At 42.5% G+C, this 15,966-nt stretch overlaps 2 protein-coding genes across 2 annotated transcripts; both read left to right on the forward strand.

Annotated features, from left to right (window-relative positions):
- The first annotated feature begins 3,939 nt into the window (after positions 1 to 3,939).
- Positions 3,940 to 7,293, forward strand: LOC138965879 (probable tubulin polyglutamylase ttll-15). The gene is made up of 2 exons (XM_070337973.1): positions 3,940 to 4,028; positions 4,995 to 7,293. Exon 2 carries the CDS (start codon positions 5,132 to 5,134, stop codon positions 6,719 to 6,721), a length of 1,590 nt encoding a protein of 529 aa, XP_070194074.1. The 5' UTR covers positions 3,940 to 4,028; positions 4,995 to 5,131; the 3' UTR covers positions 6,722 to 7,293.
- Positions 7,294 to 11,833: 4,540 nt separating this feature from the next.
- On the forward strand, positions 11,834 to 15,467 carry LOC138965880 (cyanocobalamin reductase / alkylcobalamin dealkylase-like; the record flags this gene model as incomplete). The annotated part of the gene is given in 2 exon segments (XM_070337974.1): positions 11,834 to 11,999; positions 15,273 to 15,467. Coding segments are annotated over 2 exon segments (273 nt in total), but the record flags the coding sequence as incomplete, so codon positions are not given.
- Between the last annotated feature and the right edge of the window lie 499 nt (positions 15,468 to 15,966).

Here is a 15,966-nt window from a genome sequence, read left to right on the forward strand (position 1 = left end):
TGAGAACATTATTTGAAGCACAACAGGAAACAAAAGAAACTGATTAAAAACAGAGTGAAAATAAGTGAAATTATCAACCACGAAAAGAAGACTTGTTGTTATATTTTTTTTAAATCTCGAGGGCTAATTATAGGTTATTTCCAGCAAACTTCTTAATGAATTAATGAAAATAGCCTTTAGCTTTTATTTTCTTCGATTTGTTAGGGGACTCGCACATACTCAGTTTGAGATGTTGCTATTATTGTTTGTTTGCAGTAGAAACTCGGTGTAAACACTGCTAAAATGTAACAAATACCGTCTCAGCTGTTATATATAAGCTAGCAATATCTGTGTGATAACAGCTTTGGCTGTGGAAACAAACTAGTCCGTGTTAGGCGTCAAATTTAGAGTGAACACTGCCAAAAGTGCAACAAAAAAAGAAAAAGCCTAACGGTTTTGATATTTGTGTTTCTGCAACTGTTTTGACTTTTGCAAGGTATCCAGGGAGGGCGAATACAGCGAATGAAATTGTTTTGAGCTCTCTAACGCCGTTAGTTTGTCAGAACAGGAGGTGGTCCATATTAGGAGCCGGTCCATATTAGGAGCCCTTCCCCTATTTGCCCTGTTCACGGTCAGTTTGGCAATGACTGCATGAGACATAGTGGTATTCAAGAAAATAGAGAATTTGAGGTGGTTTCAGATTAGCTACTACGCTTGAATTTCCGATTTCCGAGAGGTAGGTCCCTCAAGTTTAAAACGCGGTGACTTTGGCGGGTCGAAACGGGGTTTCGTGAATGGCAATTAGCGCGACTGACTTAGAGAATAAACAGCGCCACCACGTGGTCAAGTGCCGCCAAAACCTTTTCCTGCACATGATACCACTCCCGCGGGGCTCCAAAATTTCGTCATATGAGTTGAAGAAGTCTTTACGCTCAAGTGTCAATAAGAAGAGATATTTTTAGTTTTTCGTTGTCCGGGTGTCCTAGCTGAAGCTAATACAAAAAGATGTCAAAGTTAAACTTTTCTCATCTGTGTTAAAGTCGGCCGTGAGCTATATCTCCTGCACATTAATACATATGAATTAATTGTATCTCTTAGTCCTGGGATCAATGAATAGTGCCAAAAACGTCATCTACTGACGTTCCAGTCCGGGCTTACGTTTGAAGGACATGAATTTTTTTTAAATATAGAAAAACTCTTTCTGACTTACACGCACTATCATTTTAAATTAAAGGACACGACCATCAGCGCTGTTGCTGCGGTCATTTTTGTACAGGAGGAAGTCCCTGTGCGTCGACCCCATGGCTAAAAGTAAATGTCCGGGAAAATAGACACCGAAGCAGTAGCCTAACGTCTTTCGGGAATATAATTTGATTCCATTTTGGGGGCCTCATGGGGCACCCATATTCCATGTTGGTGAACGATTAAGCCACACAAAATACACAAATATTGAACAAAAAAGCCACACAATTTTGTTTGGAACTTTATCAAATCTATTATGGTCGCTTCTCATTGATCTTTCCGAGTGAGTACGTATGCTATAAAGCTTTAGGGGAAAAGCATTTAGGATTTCATTCGTATGAAGTTTCTTGCCAAGTTATGTAATGTCAGAGTGGTGCTTATACACGTTGTCTAACAGGGCCGGATCTGGGGGGGGGGGGGGGGGGGGGGGGGGGGGGGGGGGTTCCTGGATTCCGGACCCCCCCCCCCCCCCAGGCCATCCGATGTACCTCTCAGAGAAAAAAACAATTATGTGTACTTTTTAAGCTCTTCCCCCAACTCCCTTAGTTAATTTGGCCTTCTAAAACTATTTCAAATTATAAAAATGTTTAATTTTGATTCCCAGTTGCAAGGAAAGACCAAAAAATGACCTCACTAATGCAAAATGTTCTCGGCTTCTGGGAGGCTTTGCCCCCCAGACCCCCCAGCGGGGCGTTGCCCCTGCACCCCACCGGGGCCTCGGCGGCCCCTGGACGCCTGCCTTTAGTTGGAACCCCCCCTCCCCCCACCCCTCAAACGAACTTGGTCCGGCCCTGTCTAATATTATTATGAAGTAGTACAAGTTTCGCTTGTACTGAGTAGCTGTACAATTAAAAGCACAAAAATGTTTCTGGTATATAAATGTCATGAGAGAAGACTTATTTCTCTACTTACACAATAAGATAATAAAGGTGTATCTCGTTTTCCTTATCAGTTGTCAGTTTGACAATGACCACATCAGATATCGGGGCTCCAAAATCTTGTGCGAAATTCAGTGTAATGTTTTTTGATTGATGATTATAGTTTGTTGGCTCTAGTGGTCGAGTAGGCCTAATTTTGTTCGAGCTTTTACATTCAAACCTTTTTTAACCGGGCTTTTCCCTAGAAATGTGCTTACATTTGAGTGTTTTATGATCTATTTTTGCTTATTGCGCTGCCGGCAGGGATTCCGGGTTAGTTGTACACACAATGTATACTTTGAGAAAGGCCTGTGTAGTGGGACTTAAAAAATAAAGTTTTATGTTTACATTTTGCAAGGGATGCTCATTCAATTTGCGGACGATATATTGATTTGGTCATAATACGAACTGACAGGTTCGGCAATATAGTCGGTGGCAAAGCTGACGACATTACGGAAAACCCATTTCATTTTCACACATTCTTCCAGCTGTCCATTTCATTCTCACACTTTCTTCCAGCTGCCCATTTCATTTTCTTACTTTCTTCCAGCTGCCCATTTCCTTTTCACACTTTCTTCCAGTTGCCCATTTCCTTTTTACACTTTCTTCCAGCTGTCCATTTCCTTTTCACACTTTCTTCCAGTTGCCCATTTCATTTTCACACATTCTTCCAGCTGTCCATTTCATTCTCACACTTTCTTCCAGCTGCCCATTTCATTTTCTTACTTTCTTCCAGCTGCCCATTTCCTTTTCACACTTTCTTCCAGTTGCCCATTTCCTTTTTACACTTTCTTCCAGCTGTCCATTTCTTTTTAACACTTTCTTCTAGCTTTCCATTTCATTTTCTTACTTTCTTCCAGCTGCCCATTTCCTTTTCACACTTTCTTCCAGTTGCCCATTTCCTTTTCACACATTCTTCCAGCTGTCCATTTCGTTTTAACACTTTCTTCTAGCTTTCCATTTCATTTTTTAAAACTTTTTTCCAGCTGTCCATTTCATGTTCACACTTTCTTCCAGCTGTCCATTTCATTTTCACATTTTCTTCTAGCTGTCAATTTAATGTTCATACTTTTTTCCAGCTGTCCATTTCATGTTCACACTTTCTTCCAGCTGTCCATTTCATTTTCACATTTTCTTCTAGCTGTCAATTTAATGTTCATACTTTCTTCCAGCTGTCCATTTCGTTTTTACCTTCAGCTTAGTCCAAGCTAGCCAGTGCAGGCGTTCTTCAGAACTTGGATGCTGAGGAACTTCATAGAGATAAACGTGTAATGCAGGTTTTTGTATCGAACACTGGCACTAGTCTTGCTACGCCGGTGTCACGAACTGAAACCGTCCTCTGCTGAACAATCCTTCTCATTGCGGTCAATGCGCATGGTTGTCAATCCCTTTGTTGAATTCGTCTTTTGGGAATAGTAACGAATTCTTTGTTTCGGCGGCAACGTATGTGAAGATGACATTGCAGACACTAACATGAAAATGTGTGTGTGTGTGTGTGTGTGTGTGTGTGTGTGTGTGTGTGTGTGCGTGCGTGCGTTCGTGTTTGTGTGTGTGCCACGGTGTGTGTGTTTGTGTGTGTGTGTGTGTGTGTGTGCCGCGAGTGAGTGCGTGTGTGTGTGTGTACATGTATGAGAGAGAGAGAGAGAGAGAGAGAGAGAGAGAGAGAGAGAGAGAGAGAGAGAGAGAGAGAGAGAGAGAGAGGCGAAGGGTGTTGGAGGCCAGTAACAAAAACAGGAAGGGAGGGAATGCACAGTTGATGTGGACTCATTTCGTTAATTATCTCCCTTGTCAAGATCTGCCACTGATCTCAAACTCACGCGAAGACAACGCTGTCGTTTATATCATCTCTTCAACAGAAAATTCAGACTTGACAGCTGCCCTCCAGAAAAGGTACGTGTGCTAAACTTTTTTAGAAAAAGGTGGAAACCAGACTTTACGGACAGTTTTTGATCAATAATTCAGGGGACAGTTACGCAAATTTATACCAACGTTATAAAAAGCAACTAGATCTAAATATAAATCATCAATTTTCAAATCGCTTTGCACATGTGCATATGAATGGCAGCACTTAATTATCATCAGGATGCGTACTTCGAGAAAAGACTGACCAACGTTCACAAATTCTGGAAATTCCACTACTCCAAGTTTCTTGTACTTCAGACGATTGTTTTCCGGGGACGCACACGCCGCGTTGAATGCTTGATTTTATTGTGGGAGACGCCATAAGATATCCAAGTTGCAAAAAAAGACTTTCTGAAGAGTTTAAGGATATTCAGTATTGAGCTCATTGTCACTTTTGTTTGTTTGTTTGTTTAACGCCCAGCCGACCACGAAGGGCCATATCAGGGCGGTGCTGCTTTGACATATAACGTGCGCCACACACAAGACAGAAGTCGCAGCACAGGCTTCATGTCTCACCCAGTCACATTATTCTGACACCGGACCAACCAGTCCTAGCACTAACCCCATAATGCCAGACGCCAGGCGGAGCAGCCACTAGATTGCCAATTTTAAAGTCTTAGGTATGACCCGGCCGGGGTTCGAATCCACGACCTCCCGATCACGGGGCGGAAGCCTTACCACTAGGCCAACCGTGCCGGTCAGCTCATTGTCACTGTGTCCTTGTGAAACTGAAAACTAAGAGAAAGGATTTTGAAATACAGAGAAATGAACTCGGTGCTTTGTCTACCAGCATGACAGCTAATAGTAGGCCTACATGTGCATGATGTGTGATACTGTGAATGTGCCACGATGGCACTGATACCTTCAAATACCTAAAGGACTTTTGTTCTGCCTAATGTGCTTTTCTTATCATGTTAACTGTCAAAATCAAATCTCTCCAATTTTCATTTTCAGGAATCGATCTGGTTCTACAGAATTCAAACTTCAGCTAACGGATAACACCACACCAGTTCGGCAGTCGTTTCTAAACGAGAACTTGGAGAAGGAAAAGAAGAACTTGGCTCAGCAACCACAACTGACAAGTCAAAACAATGGATCGTGCAAAGTTTTGCATAGCAGGGCGCTGTCAGGAGATAAGGAACTTGGGAAATCGAGCGAAGACGTATTCCAGGATGTTCATGATTGTTGCTTTCCTTGTGACACTGGGCATCACGCTAACCATGAACGTTTATATGATTCGTACTTTGAGGGAGGACTACCAGCTTCACGACGAGACAGGTCTAAGTGTCAAGGCTGACGGCAACTCTTCATCCAGGTTCTCCCCCGTGGTGTGGATTGACTGTGAACCAAATCAATGCCGACACTTAAACCACATACACACGGTCTTCCAGCAAGTGGGATTCATTGTGGTATATGAAAGAAAAGAGGGGCTGGTGTGGGACATACTGTGGTCTCACACATATCCATTCGACACAATGCGCGAACTGTCAAGCTTACACCCATACCAAATGATCAATCATTTCCCGGGGCCTAACAGCTTCAAAGACAAGTACAGCCTGGCCAGCATGAAGATGAGTTTTCATCCTCGAGCTTTCCAGCTTCCCCAGCAGAAAGACAGCTTCATCTCCTTCAGCCACAACCATCCTGACATGAAGTGGGTGGTGAAGAAGAAGACTCATCGGCATATCAAGATAGAATATGCTTCTGGCATTGACTTGGACCAGGAGGGGTTCTTCGTGCAGCAGTTCGTTGAGAACCCTCTTCTTGTGGATGGTCACAAATTCGACATCGGAATCTACGCTATGGTCACATCCATAAACCCGCTTCGTGTCTACGTCATTGACGATGACGCCTTGGTCAGGTTTTGCCCTGAGCAGTACTATCCGTTCGACGCCTCCGTGGTTGAGAAATACGTTGTAGTCCCTCATTACAAAACTTTGTGGGAGATGCCATCACTGAAGGACCTGTACTTGAACGAAGGCTTCAACTTCAAAACGGCTCTCAACCAACACTTGATTGGCAGAGGCATTGACGTTGATAAGGTGTGGGCTGATATGATCTCTGCCTTGCGGGAGGTGTTCCATGAATCCGAAGCCTACTTGTTGCAACATGCTGCAGAGTTGAAGTTTCTGAACACCGATCACTTCGCGGAGCTAGTGCGCTTCGACTTCATCGTGGACGCGAACCTGAAAGTATACATGATGGAGGCCAACGAATCGCCCAACTTTAGCACCTACCAGTACATCAAGAACGTGCGACTGTACAAACATGTTCTCTACAACTACTTGAGTCTCGTCGGCTGGACTCAGTATGCCTCACGGGAACGTGCAGACCACAAGGAAGTCATGCGTGTGTCATCCAGGGAAGTCCGTGTCTTTCTCGATGAGTGCTCAGCACCTGTATGCGAGGCGTCGTGCGTGTGGTTGGAGTGCAGGCTGTGTCGCCGCTGCGTGTGGTCTGAAACACATAAGACGCTGAGGAAGGCCTACCTAGAGCATAAGCGGAGAAAGTCTGCTCGCAGAATTGTGCCGCCACCCATTGACGAGGCTCGGGCCAGGCTGTGGAACCCGGCAACGGAATGGCCGTTTGACGATGTCAATGCTAACATGTCAGAGAGCAACAAACTGATGCACCGCTGGTTCATCGGAATGTGCAGACGGGATGCATCATTTTGTTACTGAAGCAGCAAAGGTGTTTTCATCTTCTCAATATTCTGAAGATCTTAATGCTGTCTCCGAAAATGAATCGACCGCGCCGTTTGACCTGGTACCCCATGATAGACCATTCTAAATTAAAATATAGGTCCCTGCTGGTACTGACCCAACAAAGGAACAACCAGACACAGTGACTGTACTCTTTTTTCTCTCTTCTTTTTTGGCACATGCGTAGTACATGTAGATGTTTCATTTTGGTTCTGCTGACCTTGAATATTGACACAGGTGCAGAATTAGCCTTGGAGGAAAAGACTATAGGTCATTTGACCATATCGACCAAATTAAGTTTGGACTGCCATACAGGGGTCTGTGGGCATGCTACCCCCTCCCCCCGTTCCCTCTCCCTCCCGGTATGTTTTTGTCGAAATAATCTAAATGGTGCAATCTCGTACCATCTAAGCTTAGAATTTTCATGTGACGATAGTGTGTATGTGTGTGTGTGTTTTGCCAGAGACAAGACAGACACAAGCATTTTACTTTTCATGTCGGGTGGTGCATTAGTTTATAATCTCTGTGCGTCATAAGACTCGTAGCTTGTATGGGGGATGGGGGGTGGGGGGTGGGGGGGTAGAGATGCACTGTGCTTTTGGTTCATTGTCAAATGCAGACTGGAGAACCAGAGAGGGAAATAGAGTAATAGAGAAATTGGGTAGTTAGGTTGTAACAGTGTACTGTCCTTCTCTATGCTTGTATTACTATTAGTTTCAATTTTTTTTATCAAAATCCGCGATCATTTGGTGACAGCTTGTTTGATGTTGAAGCAATTTCATGGTTGATAATTTGCAGTTTGGCCTATTTTTGTTGTTAATTTTTTTTTAGTTTTACTTCTTGGATTGTTTTGCGTGTTAAGATTGTTGAATAAAACACCAAAGCAAGAAGTTTGTTCAAGATACGTAATTTTGTCTTATTGATTCAATCAGCCTGTACACTGAATGCTCTCCCATATATTTAAACGTGCAAAACGGTTAAAGGCACGCCCCTTCTAGTGAAAACAGCCTCTGACAGTGTTCGGCTCACCCGATCTCAGATCAGTCTGACCAGGCTTTCACATGGCATAGCACCATCACCCCACTTGGTCACATACCAAAAATGAATACTGTGTGGGCTCTGTCAGTGCACAAAAGTGGGATCTTGTTAATGAATTAATTAAGTACAATTAAGCCACTATACCGTAGTTGCTTTTTAAGAAATTCATCGAAAAATTCCAAAGTACCACAGCCATCAGTCAGGCTGTTGAATTTTGGTATGTGCTCAAGTGGAGGGATGGTCTTATCCCATGTAAAAGCCTGGCCAGATGTGAGACTGTGACCGGGTGTCACGATTTCATCTTTCGCCTGTGTACATCATTTCCCCCTCGACATTATACTCAAGACTGAAATGTTGTTTCCTGGTAAAATTAAGAAGTGAAATTATTTATGGACGAAAAGCATGTCAGTTTCTTGCATGTGAAGAAAATTGGTGGTAAAATTTAATAGATTTCACCCCCAAAATCGAATTCTTCGAAAACGTGTAGAGTGGCAGTTACGTCCCTTGAGTAAGAAGGAAAACATTTTAGGATGAATCAAATTTCTAAGTTAAATAAACAAATTGGTTGGACAAATTTGGCCCCATGAATGCAAGGTACACAAGGTCGCTCATCAGTACTATCGAAGGGTGTAGTTGCGCTGAGAAGGATAGCACGCTTTTCTGTACCTCTCTTCGTTTTAACTTTCTGAGCGTGTTTTTATTCCAAACATATCATATCTATATGTTTTTGGAATCAGGAACCGACAAGGAATAAGATGAAAGTGTTTTTAATTTGATTTGGACAATTTAATTTTGATAAGAATTTTTATATATTTAATTTTTAGAGCTTGTTTTTAATCCAAATATAACATATTTATATGTTTTTGGAATCAGAAAATGATGGAGAATAAGATGAACGTACATTTGGATCGTTTTATAACATTTTTTTTTTTTTTACATTTTTCAGATTTTTAATGACCAAAGTCATTAATTAATTTTTAAGCCACCAAGCTGAAATGCAATACCGAAGTCCGGGCTTCGTCGAAGATTACTTGACCAAAATTTCAACCAATTTGGTTGAAAAATGAGGGCGTGACAGTGCCGCCTCAACTTTCACGAAAAGCCGGATATGACGTCATCAAAGACATTTATCCAAAAAATGAAAAAAACGTTCGGGGATATCATACCCAGGAACTCTCATGTCAAATTTCATAAAGATCGGTCCAGTAGTTTGGTCTGAATCGCTCTACACACACACACACACACACACACACACACGCACAGACACACACACACACACACGCACAGACACACACACATACACCACGACCCTCATCTCGATTCCCCCTCTACGTTAAAACATTTAGTCAAAACTTGACTAAATTTAAAAACCAGTCAAACGAACACAATTTCTATCTTCTAAAGGGACTGATCACAGAAGTATGCAGAAATCAATCAACAGACTAACTAGTCACAGTGTCTAACTGATGGACCAATCGAACAACTATAAAGCACTAGCAGGGAGATGACATGCCAGGGCCGGACTACCGGGGGGGTTATGGGGGTTGCGCAACCCCCCCCCCCTAGCCTAAACATGTACCTCACTTATTTAAAACATTTTTTATTATTGTTTATTTTATGCCGTTTCATGCAAGGAGCGACCATTTTCCTATCTCAGAATATGACCTACCCATCAGCTTCAGGGCGGTCGGGTCACTTTGTGCCCCGGACTACCCCGGACTACCCCGAACTACCCCGAACTACCCCGGACTACAAGAAATGTTTCCCGAACTACAAGAAATGTTTGGACAACAAAGACAGATCATGTGATGCCACAATCTATTGATCTGTGTTTATTTACAAAACCCAGACACACAATTTTAAGTCAAGTCAACAAGTTTATTTTCAACCACTGCCCCTGACTACCCCGGACTGCCCCTGACTACACGCACACGGACGATTGTGTGTGTGTGTGTGTGTGTGTGTGTGTGTGTGTGTGTGTGTGTGTGTGTGTGTGTGTGTGTGTGATTTACTCACAGAAGAGCCGTAATCAAAGTAATAGACATGGCCAAGTAACGAATGAGATTTACTAAAGTGGTGCGAATTCTTCAAAGAGAACTTTGAACAAATGGTTTCGGGTGCATTTTCTGTCATCATTTTATGCATCATTAATTATTCCTACAGAAAAGCATGTTATCCTGCTCAGCGCGACCACTACCGCACTATTCTGCATGGCTTGTCGATTTCACTGCCTTTGCCACGAGCGGTGGACTGACGAAACTACGAGTATGTGGTCTTGGTGAAAAAAGCAGTGCGTTTAGTTTCATTCTGTGAGTTCGACAGCTTGATAAATGTTGTTATTTCGCCTTACGAGACTTGTTACTTTTGTGGTTGAAAATAAACTTGTTGACTTGACTTAACCTTTGCCGGATGCCGCTTTTGACTACACACGCCCGACGATGCGGGTTTGTCTGAACCCATACATTTGAAAGAGGGTTTTTACCGTTTATTCCTCTAACGACGGGGTGGGTTCAGGGAAACCCACAGCGCTACTTCAGTGGGTGCATCGAGTCTCTCCCTTCACCGACTTCTTGCAGCGATGGCAGAATCCGGGTGTGAGCGCGAGTTGGAGAGAGAGAGAGAGAGAGAGAGAGAGAGAGAGAGAGAGAGAGAGAGAGAGAGAGAGAGAGAGAGAGAGAGAGAGAGAGAGAGAGAGAGAGACAGACAGAGAGAGAGAGAGACAGACAGACAGACAGACAGACAGACAGACAGACAGAGAGAGAGAGACAGACAGACAGAGAGAGAGAGAGAGAGAGAGACAGACAGACAGACAGAGAGAGAGAGAGACAGAGAGAGACAGACAGACAGAGCAACTGACAACAGACATACAGAGCAACTGACCGTGAACAGACATACAGACAGAGAGATACGGACAGACAGACATACAGAGCAACTGACAACAGACATACAGACAGAGAGATACGGACAGACAGACATACAGACAGAGAGATACGGACGGACAGACATACAGACAGACAGTCTCTTGGAGACAAACAGGCAGACAGACACTGTTCCGCCGCTATGGTAATTATGGGTGTAGCAGAACCCGCGCCGTCGGCAGAGGGATAGTTACAATCACTACTACTCTTTAAAAAGTATGGGTTTGGGTGAACCCGCGCAATCGGTAGTGTTTATGTTAATTAACATTATCAATTAATTTTAATTTGTTGTCATGTACACACTAAAAATTTGCAGACAGAGAGCAAATTAGGTGTGTGAGAGATACTTAAATTTCAAAACGATACCTTTAATGGTTCCAGAGTTACAATGATTTTAGTGTGTCTCTGGGTACAGGTGAACCCAGGAAGCACGGCAAAGGTGTGTGTCTGGGTTTTGTAAATAAACACAGATCAATAGATTGTGGCATCACATGATCTGTCTTTGTTGTCCAAACATTTCTTGTAGTCCGGGGTTGTCCTGGGTAGTCCTGGGTAGTTCGGGGTAGTCCGGGGCAGTCCGGGGCACAAAGTGACCCGACCCGCTTCAGGGGGAACATCCCCCTGGACCACCACTGGCAACCCCCCCCCCCCCCCCCGGCCCCTCCTCTTAGCCTAGTCCGGCGCTGCATGCCCCTCCAGCTAGCCCGCGCGAATCCAAAATGATTTAAAAAAAAACCACCCAGCAATTTTTCTGCTAACTATGTAGGAAACCAGCTAATAAGTAATAAATTTATCATTATCAAGCTCTAATTTTTAGAGTAGAGAGAGAGCGCGAGAGGTAAGTCAAGGGACTGAATCCTTGCTCCAACAGGAACGTCCGAACATAAAGAGTCTTTTCCCTTAGTTAAGTTTTCATCATGGGCAAAACTAAAAGCTATCTGTGACAAAAGTTAACTTTCTTCAAATCAAATATTTATTCTATACATATATTCATGGTGGCGAAGCAACAAAACAGAGACATTTGCAATCAAATTGCAAGAAAACTACATTTCAAACAGGCATGCTTGACCTTTTACACAATACATATCGTCTGCTGTATTATGGTACTTCCCGGAAGTGAAAGCAGAGTGATCGACCTTGCCAAACAACAACACGTTTTTCTGAAAAACTTTCACTTCCAGCGATTTCAGCTCGCGACTTCTAATTAATTTTAGATTTGGATAATGGCAGGTCACACAGAAATCCATGCCAAAGTTTCTGAGATTTTGTCAGCAGCTGGGTTCGAAGTACATCCGTTCTTGGTGAGCTGTGGTTTGGAAATTGTTTAAATACTCGGGATAGTACTAGTTCTGTGAGTGTGTAGCTGTCATCAACTTCAAGTCTACCGACTACCGAGTACTGACTGAGGTCAAATGACGAAATGTATACATAATACAGTAACACTCGTGACATTATTGCTATGGTACATCTGTGAACATATACAAAAGAGTTCTGAATGAAATGAGCGGGTTTACATTTTTTTTAAATAGTCAATGTGTTTGCGTTGAAATAAGGATCTGATTCTGTGAGTTACTAGTTAGACATATTTTGGCACTAAATTAATATAAATCAGTCTTTTCATAGACAAATACACTGTATCTAAATATAGGTTCCTAGATTAGCCGGGAACATGTCAATACGTCCCAATACCATTACGTCCCAGTACCATTACGTCCCAGTACCATTACGTCCCAGTACCATTGCGTCCCAGTACCATTGCGTCCCAATACCATCTGGGACAGGCTGATCTTTCTTAACCCAGTGTGGGATTTTCAGTGGGGCGACCACCCCCAACCCAGCGCGTCCCCGGGTGGCGGATAGGGGAACGGTCTTCAGATATGGAGATCAGCCGCTTGCGGCCGCGGACCAAACTGGCTCCGGGTGGGATCCCGGAAAATCCTCCCCCCTGTGCTCTCAGGGTAGGACGTACGGGCCATGAGCTAAGGGTGAGGTAACCCCGACAGAAAACCCCGAATGCTGAAGACGGAGGACCCGGGCCGCACGGCGCATTCTAACAAACCACGGGTACACGCACTTACGCAAATGATGACACAATCAACCAGCACAGATGGAAATGGCGCTCGCCCATTGAGGACCCCCCAGGGTGGAGCAGCGTCGGGTCCCATGCCTCAAAGGGACCCAGCCCCAACTACTGGAGGTCCCTCCCGTCCGTCTTGTCACGCCAGGGGACGCGGGAGGAAAGTGACTGGCACCACCACAACCAGGATGAGGAACGAAAAGAAGTGTGGCCGTCACCAACTCCCTTGCAGACCAAACTATACGGCAGTCGACAGGAGTTGGAGAAAACGACAACATTTATCACCAGTGCTGGACTGATTGTGTAACCTCTGCGAACGCCAAGAAGAAGAAGAAGAAGTCCCAATACCATTGGGTCCCAGTACCATTGCGTCCCAGTACCATTACGTCCCAATACAATTACGTGCCATTGCGTCCCCGTACCATTAGGTCCCAACACTAGTGATTTTAATTTCTGAGATGTTACTGTAGCAGTGTATATAGCGACACGTTTTGTAATAAAAGTGCGTTTTGTAATAAATTTATTACAAATCGTGTTCGGATTACACAATTTTTATTACAAAACGCGTTCAACACGATTTGTAATAAAAATTGTGTCGGTACATAGCAATATTTCACAAATAAAAATAAAATAAAAAGATGTGTACCGGTTAGTCGAGATGAGGTGAAGTGGAAAAAAATACAAATAAATAAATAAATAAATAAATAAATAAATGTTTGTTCATGGGAGAAAAAAAATCCTTCACGATATAATCAGAAACTGTAAAGGATATTGCATGTCAGTTTGTTTGTTTTGAGGCGCTCCTTGCTTTCCTTACAGGTTCTCTGAGGTAACCATGTTCTTTCTTTTAAAATGAACTGAAGCACGCTAACCTAAATCGAAGACACTTGAATTAAATATTATTGGGCGAGAAACTGTTATGTTACTTTACATAAACAGGTACTGTAAGTAACACACGCCTAAAAAAAAAAGGAACATTATAAAGGCCTTCAACTAGCTGTTCTTCTTTTCTTCTCCACGATCATCATCATTATCATCATCTCCACAATCATCATCATTATCATCATCTCGTCGTCGTCATCATCATCATCATCAACATCAACAACAACAACAACATTTTTTGTTTTTACAAAACACAATAGAAAAGAGAAAAAAATAAATGTGTCAAGTAAGTGCACATATAGGCTTCAAAATTATTGCTACGTAAATTTATGCAATCTTGAAGCTTGAAATTACTCGGATAATATAAGGTAAGATACTCCGTACTTATAAAATCCACTGTTCATTTTCATCCTTTCGCTGACCTACTCTGTCGTACAATATACATGCCACACACACACACAGACACAGACACACACAGACACAGACACAGACACACACATACACACACACACACACACACACACACACACACACACACACACACACACACACACACTGCCCACCGCAGCGTTCAAGCATTGCTCAAGTAACAATTGTGTTGGGACGTAATGGTACGGGGACGTCATGGGATTCCTTTGTGGGACGTATCGAGATGCAATTTTCTTGGGACCTATCGACACGCAATTTTGTTGGGACGCAATGGTACGGGACGCAATGGCACTGGGACCCAATGGTATTGGGACCCAATGGGATTGCTTAATGGGACGCAATGAGACGGCATTTTTTGGGGACGCAATGGTACTGGGACACAATGGTACATGGACGTATTGGCATGACCCCGATTAGCCTGTTAGTGTTTCATTGTGCAGATTGTACAGATACATAAAACATTCGTCTCCCTTCTGAGTAAGTGGCATGATATTTAAAATAGAAATTTATACGTACACTCTTTCATATAATTTGTAGTATTAATACTATTATTAGCCACTGGAGACAATTAATTCCCGAAAGACTAGACTTAGAGTTTGGGCTGATTTAAGATAGAAAAAGAACATTTCAGGAATAATACGTTTTTGTCCAGACATGTGTAGCTAAAAATGATGTCTGTTATCAGGCATGAAAATTCTCCGTATTTTCCGTATTTTCCATATTTTTGAAAAAAATAATCCGTATTTTGTTTTATTTTCAGTATTTTTCCTTTTTTTTTTTTTTTTTAAATTTTTTTTTTTTTTTTTTTTTTTTTTTTTTTTTTTTCCTAGTCATAGTTATAGTAAAATAGTTTTGGGGCCATGTTTGAATCCAATCTTAAGGCTCAGATAGCCCCAGATTGCACCAAATTGCACCCTTGAACAAAAAATTTTCCGGGGGGGCATGCCCCCGGACCCCCCTAGAAGTCTTGGCGCTTCGCGCCTGCGAAACTGCGAAACTTGGCGCTATGCGCCTTCGAATTTTGTTTTCAGTATTTTTTTTTTCTTCAGTTTTCATGCCTAGTTATCCTGCAGCATCATTAATTATCATTGTTAAATGTCAGGTTGTGTTGCAGTTTTGTTTTCTGCTGTATGCATGAAGAAGTTCCAGCAATTATCATTGTTACTTGTTATTTTTTGACTTGCAGATTGGCTGGTACAATGAGAATGTCCAAACGCCATTTGAACTGCCATATGATCCGGACACATTGGCATTCATCATCTTTAGCACGCCAGCCATGTTTGACAAAGCTTTCAAGCCGTTTATATGCCGACAGTCCTGCGATCAACAGCGAGATCCCATAGATGAGTGTATGATTCATCACTTCAACATGGTTCGAGAGGTACTGTAGCCTATACTAAATGAATACTTTACTATCAGTAAGCTATGAAAATGTTATGTTAAAACATGAGCAACCCAACAGACACACTCGTTTAGACTTCCAATCACATTTACTGATTTAGGGACACAAACAAAAATGCATGCACACACAGATGATGCCAATAGGGTTATTTAAATTATTGCTTACCTGTCTTAAAGCACGTTGCTAGAAAATGAAATGAAAATGAAAATGCTTGGTTTTAAAGATTTATAACAAAGTGTGTTCAAAACTAGTACATGTATCTGCACAGTGCAGTTTGGGAGGATCTTATGTATACATATGTTTATTAGGGAAAGTGTGGGAAAACCATAACGAATATTAGAATTTATGTTCATGTAGAAAACTAGCTTTCTGTTACAAGTCTTACAAAAAGGCTGCTAGAATTAAAAAAACAACGAAAAAGGTAGGTTGTTAGAACGTTTGTTATTGACAAAACAATACATTCACTAGAATTGTTTCG

The sequence above is a fragment of the Littorina saxatilis genome, linkage group LG5 (genome assembly GCF_037325665.1).
Source record: "Littorina saxatilis isolate snail1 linkage group LG5, US_GU_Lsax_2.0, whole genome shotgun sequence".
Lineage (NCBI taxonomy): Eukaryota > Metazoa > Mollusca > Gastropoda > Littorinimorpha > Littorinidae > Littorina > Littorina saxatilis.

What these genes read in the sequence shown, in the direction of transcription:
- LOC138965879 (XM_070337973.1), top strand. Translation starts at nt 5,132, where the DNA reads ATGGATCGTGCAAAGTTTTGCATAGCAGGGCGCTGTCAGGAGATAAGG.